This window comes from Pan paniscus, chromosome 15 (genome assembly GCF_029289425.2).
Source record: "Pan paniscus chromosome 15, NHGRI_mPanPan1-v2.0_pri, whole genome shotgun sequence".
Taxonomy (NCBI): domain Eukaryota; kingdom Metazoa; phylum Chordata; class Mammalia; order Primates; family Hominidae; genus Pan; species Pan paniscus.
The window spans coordinates 56,140,193-56,148,533 of record NC_073264.2 but is presented as its reverse complement, the minus strand read 5'-3'; the positions used below and the strand labels follow the sequence as shown (position 1 = coordinate 56,148,533).

The 8,341-nt window shown below is 39.0% G+C and overlaps 1 protein-coding gene across 4 annotated transcripts in view; it reads left to right on the top strand.

Moving 5' to 3' along the window:
- Nucleotides 1–8,341, top strand: part of WDHD1 (WD repeat and HMG-box DNA binding protein 1) — an 85,164-nt gene that overhangs the window by 288 nt on the left and 76,535 nt on the right. For 2 of the 4 annotated variants that reach the window (XM_034937586.3, XM_003831693.6), the window contains exon 2: nucleotides 29–121. The exons of 1 other annotated variant lie outside the window; for it this stretch is intronic. In XM_034937586.3, coding sequence (XP_034793477.1) covers nucleotides 45–121 — 77 coding nt within the window. In that variant the 5' untranslated portion in view covers nucleotides 29–44. Of the gene's footprint in view, nucleotides 1–28; nucleotides 122–1,196; nucleotides 1,333–8,341 lie in introns of those variants that run through there. One more of the 4 variants, XM_063596224.1, reaches the window with a different exon arrangement.

Below are 8,341 nucleotides of genomic sequence, written 5' to 3'. Positions count from 1 at the left end.
AAGACTGGCTTTTATAAAACATTTTCAGATAGGTAAAGGAAAACATGCCTGCCACACGGAAGCCAATGAGATATGGGCATACAGAGGGACACACGGAGGTCTGTTTTGATGATTCTGGGAGGTAAGGTTCTTTGAGAAACAGAACGTTTTAGGTGCAAATGTTAAAACATTTATCCTTAAACTTTATATGTGCAGTCAGCTGAAAATGACTCATGCGGATAGAGGAATAATGTTGAAATCTAAAATGGCACACATATTTCTTTAGATTTATTGTTTGATTCGGGCCGTCATGGTAGTTGTAGTATATCGACAAAGTTATAATCGTACTTCCAGAGGAGTTGGAAAGATGCGAGCTTCTCTCTATATATTTTCCCCTTCCCTGCATCTTACATTATTAATTTTGTCAGATCACTAGTTACTGCCTACTTGTCAAATTCGGTGGCCTGTTCTGTTTGGAATGATATCCTTCCATGCCTTTAGTGATGCTATTTCCTTTTTTGCTTATTTTTTTTTTAACTTTTTGACGGCTTAAAACAATTTTTTCCTCTGATTTCTAAACTATAATATTTTCCTACGGTTATTCTGGTCCCTTTTATCTTTCCAAGTCCCATTCTTACGCACTACTGCTCGATTGCAAGGCTTCCACTGTCGCTTCTATGTTGATTGATTCATTGAAAAAATACTTGTGTGTCTCTTTTGCTGGGGGCTAGAGAGAGAATAGAGCGAACCAGACACAGTCTTTTCCTCCTTTGAGCTTAAGGTCTTTTTGGATTGACAGGCATTGAACACAAATTAATCACAAAAATAAATGTGTATTTAGAAACAAGTAATATGTGCAGTCATAAACATGTATGAGGAGAAGCTCATCTAGTTAAAGGAGTCAGGGAAGGCTTCTTTGGACAAGTGTTTCTTGAGACGCCATCTGAAGACGGAGCAGGCATTAAGCAGTATAAAGAGATGAGTGGTGGTGGCGGTGGGGTGGTGATGTTGGCATAGTAAGCAGAGGCAATACTGTGTGTAAAGGCCCAATGGGGCCAGGGATCATGGTATGCTCAAAGAACTGAAGGAAAATAGCCTTACTAAAATGTGGAGAGTGATGCAGAGTTTAGTGAGAGATGAATCTGTGAAGTTAGGCAATGGATGTCCTATCCAAGACCTTCTGGACTTTATTAAGGAATCTCGTTTTATCCTAAAAGCACTGGGAAGGTATTAAAGGCTTGAAGCAGAGAGACGTGATCAGATTTGTTTTTGAGAAAATGCATGGAGGATGAATTGGAAAAGGAGCACTCATGGATGCAGAAAGACTGTTAGAAGATACCTGTATTAGTTTGGGTAAGTGTGATAGAAGCTTAGACTAGAGTAAACATGGGTGTGTAGAAAAGAGGATACATTCAGGAAATATTTAAAAAGATAAAGTCAACAGGATGGATCAGATATTAAGGATGGAGAAAGAGGCAACAGGGATAACGTCTACATTTCTGAATGTTACAGTTGAGAAAGTGATGCTTCCACTTGCAAATAACAGGAACACTTGAAGAAGGGCGTATTTCAGAGGTAGAGCTGTGGGTGGAGATTGAGTTTGCGTTTGGATGTGATTATTGTAGGATTTCTTTGAGATATTCAACTAGAGGGATAAAGTACACAGTTGGATAATTGTGTCTCAAGCTCAGAGAAAAATGTGAGCTAGAGATAGAAATATACAATTGACCCTTAACATGAATTTGAATTGTGTATGTCTACTTATACGTGGATTTTTTTCAATACACATATTAGAAAATTTTTGGCAGTTTCTAACAATTTGAAAAAACTAGCAGACGAACCATGTAGCCTAGAAATATGGAAAAATTAAGAAAAAGTATGTCATGAGTGCATAAAATCTATGTAGATACTAGCGTATTTTATCATTTACTACCATAAAATATACACAAATCTATTATAAAAAGTTGAAATGTACTAAAACTTACACACTCAAACATTTCCAGACCATCCGCAGTCAAGAGAAATGTAAACAAACATAAAGATGCAGTGTTAAATCGTCACTACATAAAATTAACTGTAGTATATACTGTATTACTGTAATAATTTCATAGCCACCTCCTGTTGCTATTTCGGTAAGCTTAAGTGTTGTATCTGCTTAAAACACTGTATGAGGTTGTATCTGCTTAAAACACTGTATGATGCTCATGAGCAGTTTGTCTCTCCAGTAAATTGCCTATCCCAGTAAAAAGACATCTCTGGTGGTTCTCATATATTTTTCATCATGTTTAGTCCAATGCCGTAAACTTTGAATAACACCATGGGAATCATATGAAGTGCCACTAGTGATGCTGGACATACTCCTAAGAAGCAGACAAAAGTCATGACATTAAGAGAGAAAAGTTGAATTGCCTGATAATGTACTGTAGATTGAGGTCTGCAGTTGCGGTTGCTCACTATTTCAAGATAAATGAATCCAGCGTAAGGACCACTGTGAAAAGGAAATTTGAGACACTGTTACTGCAGCTATGCCAGCAGGCATGAAAACCTTGCACTGTTTGTGAAATAACTTTATCTTGTATTGAAAACGCAGCTTTTATGTGGGTATAGGATTGCAATAGAAAGGCATAGCTATAGACTCTAATGTGGTTCCAGAAAAAGTGAAGTCATTATCTGACAACTTAAAGTGAAAGGTAGGTGAAGGATCTAAAGCTGGAAAGTTTAATACCAGCAGAGGATAGTTTGATAATATCAGAAAGAGATTTGGCTTCGAAAATGTCAAGATGGCCGGGTGTGATGGCTCACACCTGTAATCCCAGCATTTTGGGAGGCCGAGGTGGGTGGATCACCTGAGGTCAGAGCATGCCCAACGTGTTGAAACCCTGTCTCTACTAAAAATGCAAAAAATTAGCCAGGCACAGTGGCAGGCACCTGTAATCCCAGCTACTCAGGAGGCTGAAGCAGGAGAATCACTTGAACCCGGGAGGTGGAGGTTGCAGTGAGCCAAGATTATGCCATTGCACTCCAGCCTGGGGATCAAGAGCGAAATTCCATCTCAAAAAAAAAAAAAAAAGAAAGAGAAAAGGTCAAGATGGCAATAGAATCAGCTTCTGCTGACCAAAAGACAGCAGATTCCCAGACACCATTACGAAAATCATTGAGGAGAAAGGACATCTGCCTGAACAGGTTTTTTGTTTGTTTGTTTGTTTTGTTTTTTTGAGATGGAGTCTAGCTGTCTCCCTGGCTGGAGTGCAGTGGCGCGATCTTAGCTCACTGCAACCTCCGCCTCCTGGGTTCAAGCGATTTTTCTACCTCAGCCTCCCGAGTAGCTGGGATTACAGGCATACACCACCACACACAGCTAATTTTTATATTTTTAGTAGAGATGGGGTTTTGCCATGTTGGCCAGGCTGGTGAACAGGTTTTTAATGTAGACTAAACTGCCCTATTCTGTGGGGGGAAAAATGCCACAAAGAACATTTATTAGTAAGGAAGGAAAGTGAGCACCAAGATTTAAGGCAGGAAGGCTAACTCTAATGTTTGGTGCAAATACAATCAGATTTGTGATCAGAACTGCCATTATTTATAAAGCTACTAACCCCCGGGCCTTGAAGGGAAAAGATAAACTCCAGTCTCTTAGTTGTATAACAAAAAGACCTAGACAATGAGAACCTTTTTTTCTGGATTGGTTTCACTGATGCTTTGTGCCTGAAGTCAGAAAGTATCTTGCTAGTAAGGGACTGCCTTTAAAATTCTTTTAATGTTGGGCAATGCACCTGGCCACCCAGGACACCATAAGTTCAATACTGAAGGTGTCAAACTGGTATACTTGCCCCCAAACACAATGTCTCGAATTCAACCTCTAGATCAGGAGTTCATACAGGCCTTTACAGGCTCATTACATAAACTAATCTATGGAAAGGATTGTCATTGCTATGGAAGAGAACCCCAGTAGAGAGAACATCCTAAAAGTCTGGAAGGATTATACCATTGAAGATGCCATCATTGTTATAGAAAAAGCTCTGAAGGCCATCGAGCCCGAATCAAATTCCTGCTGGAGAAAACTGTGTCCAGACGTTGTGCATGACTTAAGATTGACAGCAGAGCCAGTCAAGGAAATCATGAAGGAGATTGTGGGTATGGCAAAAAAGATAGGGAGCGAAGTAATTTCAAGATATAGACCTTGGAGACATTCAAGAGGTAGCAGACATGGCTTGGCGCAGTGGCTCACACCTGTAATCCCAGCACTTTGGGAGGCCCAGGCAGATGGATCACTTGAGGTCAGGAGTTTGAGACCAGCCTGGCCAACATGATGAGACCCCAGTCTCTACCAAAAACATAAAAAATTGGCTGGGTATGTTGGCACACGCCTGTAATCCCACACTCCACCTTCTCTCAGGAGGTGGAGGTTGCAGTGAGCCGAGATTGTGCCGCTGCACATTCCAGGCTGGCCAACAAAGCAAAACTCTGTCTCCAAAAAAAAAAAAAAAAGGAACGCTAATAGACACTAAACCAAAGAGTTAGCAGAAGACAATTTGATAGAAATGAGTTCTGCCTAACTACTGCCAAGTGATAAGGAAGAAGATGTAGAAGAAGCAGTGCCAGAAAACAAATTGACTTTAAGCAATCTGGCAGAAGGGTTCTGATTATTCAAGACTGCTTTTGACTTATTTTACAACGTAGACCCTTCTATGTTATGAGCACTGAAATTAAAGGAAATGGTGGAAGAAGGATTGGTACTGTATAGAAACATTTTTAGAGAAATTAAAAAGGAAAAGAGTCAGACGGAAATTATGATGTGTTTTTATAAGGTCACACCAAGTATGCCTGCCTCTCCTGCCTCCTCCTCTACTTCCTCCCCCTCTTCCACCTCTGAGACAGTAAGACCAACTCCTCTTCGTGTTCCCCGTCAGCCTTCTCACTGTGAAGACGATAAGGATGAAGACCTTTATGATGATCTACTTCCACTTAATAAATAGTAAATATTTTTTCTCCTCTTTATGATTTTCCTGATATATTTTTTCTCTATATTGCTGTATTGTACAGATACAGTATATAATACATAGACAAAATATTGTTAGTTGTTTATGTTATCAGTAAGACTTCTACTCAACAGTAGGCTGTTAGTAAAGTTTTAGGATAATCAAAACTTCTATGTGGATTTTTGACTGTTTAGGGGTTGGAACCTGTAATGCCCATGTTGTTCAAGGGTGACCTTTACATCTTTAGCTGATACCTTCCAGAGTTCAGGGTTGAGGTTCTGGCTAAGAATATAAATGTGAGAATTGTCCTTATAAACATAATATTTATTACTGTGAACTTGGATGAAGTCACCTAGGGAAGGAGTAAATATAGGTAAGAAAAGAGGTTCAAGGGTACTCCAAAATATTTAGAGATCAAGTTAAAGAGGATCCAGCTAAGGAGACTAAGAAAGAGTAGCTAGAAAAGTAGAGAACTGAAAGACAAGAAGGATGTTTAGAAGCCAAAAGAAGTGTTTGAGGAACAAGAAATAATAGACTCTGTCAAATGCTCCTGGTGAGTCAGGTTGAAGACTGAGAATTCACCATTAGATTTAGCAATGTGGAGGCCATTGGCAAGTTTTATGGAATGGTAAGAATGAAAACCTTGAAGTGGATTCAAGATAATGGGAGGGGAGGAATTTGAATTAGTGAGGTTGACACTACGTGGTTTTGATTTTGTCTCTAGTACCAGTGGGGTATAGAAAGTAATCAGTCACTACTTAAGAGGGCTGAAGAGGAAGCAGTGACCCCAGAAGAATGACCAGAAAGAAAGCTGAGTATATAGAGATTTTGCTTGTGCCTCACCATGAACCTCATGAGACTCAATGATTAAGAGTCAAGAAGAGGTGGTCAGATTAGGGAAGGAATGTTGCTGTCTGAGGATAGAGTTGAGGTAGTAAGAAATGCGTTGGTAATCATTGACTCCTTGAGGTTATGTCATAAAGCTGATGAAGTCTTGATATAATTAATCTTCATGCCCAGACACTGATAGCGGATTTCTTTTTTGTTGAGATGGAGTCTAGCTCTGTCGCCCAGGCTGGAGTGCAGTGGCACGATCTCGGCTCACTGTAACCTCTGCCTCCTGGGTTCAAGTGATTCTCTCTCCTCAGCCTCCCAAGTAGCTGGGATCACAGATGCCCTCCGCAACAGCTGGCTAATTTTTGTATTTTTAGTAGAGACAAGGTTTCGTCATGTTGGCCAGGCTAGTCTTGAACTCCTGACCTCAATTGATCCACCGGCCTTGGCCTCCCAAAGTGCTGGGGTTACAGGCATGAGCCACCACACCCAGCCTTACTCTTTATTATTTTAAAGTAAATCCCATACATCTTATAACTAAAATCTGGTTTATTGGGGGTAGAACCTAGTAGAACAAAGCTTTAGCAAGAGTCATGAATCAAAAAAGAGAAGGCACAAATAAAATTAGAGATAAAAAAGGTACAATATAGGCTTCAAAATACGTGAATACATTGACACCCTTATGCCAATAGTTTTGAAAATTTGAAACAAAGGTATAATTTTCTAGGAATATGTAAATTAACAACTTACCCAGTTTACCTAAGAAAAAAATAAAAATATTTATTTACATTGATTATCCAAACATTAAACATATGATCTAAATGTTAACATATGTAAGATAATCATTTCTGGTACATATTTATGTGCTTTAATCAGTTTCTTAGCCTGTCTGTCCCATGGTATTGCTGATATTTTTCTGAAAAATATATTTTTAATACAGTGTTATTTTAATTTTTCTCATAAAAAATTAGCTGTAGCCTTGTTTAGAGTTGCATTTTATGCTGAATAAATTTGAAGTTAAATCTTCAATTCTTTTCTTTTTTTTATTTGTTCGAGTCAGAGTTTCACTCTTGTTGCCCAGGCTGGAGTGCAATGGCACTATCTCGGCCCACTGTAACCTCTGTCTCCCAGGTTCAAGCAATTCTCCTGCCTCAGCCTCCCAAGTAGCTGGGATTACAGGCATGCGCCACCATGCCTGGATAATTTAGTATTTTTAGTAGAGATGGGGTTTCTCCATTGTTGGTCAGGCTGGTCTCGCCTCCCAAAGTGCTGGGATTACAGGCGTGAGCCACCATGCCTGGCCTAGACTATAATATTTTTTAATGAGAAAAATGTTAGGTTCTAAGGTACTTGGCAGGCTCATAGCAAATTCTACTAGGTGGGAGAGTCATAATTTTTAAGAATTTGTTTTAATTGAAATGGGTAAATACTTCAGCCTCAGTATTTTTATAGGTTCTGTCTTTTTATCTCCATTCAGGGTACACTTCTTCAATAATAGGGTCTTCACTGTTTTTAAGGACAAAATTCATCAAGTTGTCTATGATTCTTTTGGCTGTTTCACAGATTTTAAGCCTACTCTTTTATTTCATTCTGGCACAGAACATAAATTAATACAATTAAAAATAGGAGTTCTATCAAAAGATTCTTCCCACAAGTCAAGATATTCCAAAGTACAGTTACAGAATTTTAAAATGAAATCATTCACCATTTCAGCTTTTCATGTACAATTTGTTCAATTCTTATTTGCTTTTGTAGGGATAAATTTCAGTGTCTTCCTGTGCATAAGTTTTGTTTTCATGAATTGCATTTCACTAAAAGCTTCAAAAGCTTATGTTTAATGCTTTGATTAAAGATGTCTGTTTTCAACTAAATGCAACTAAGATTTAGAGGACTTGTTTCTAATAATAATAATACCATTATTACAGTAGGACACTTAGGTAGTTTTACAGAGTCGCTCGCTCTTCAAAGGCTTAAAGATTTTAAAAACCCAATCACTCCAAGCAGAGGGAGAAAGTATGTCCTGCAATGCTAGTATTTTTTGTGTATTTAATTAACATTGGTTTGTGCGCTGCTGAGGTGGGAGGATTGCTTGAGGCCAGGAGGTCTAGTAGTTTTTCTGTATATCACATTGATTTGTGTGCAGCTGAGGTGGGAGGATTGCTTGAGCCCAGGTCAAGCCTGCAGTGAGCCGTGGTAGGGCCACTGCACTCCAACCTGGGCAACAAAAACAGAAACAAAACATGTTTTTTTCAAAAATTCTGTTGTTCAGCAATTCTAGATATAAATAAAATCTGAAGATTTGACAAGTATGGCTTCTTTTTTGTTGGTGTGTTATCTTGCAGCTCATTTGGATAGAATCATGAATTGTAATTCCAAATTCAAGTACTTTTGTGTTTCACAGATTTCCTAATATAGTAAGAACATTGATTTTTCTGGCTGGGTGCAGTGGCTTACGTCTGTAATTCCAGCACTTTGGAAAGCTGAGGTAGGCGTATCACTTGAGGTCAAGAGTTCGAGACCAGGCTGGCCAACATGGTGAAACCCCATCT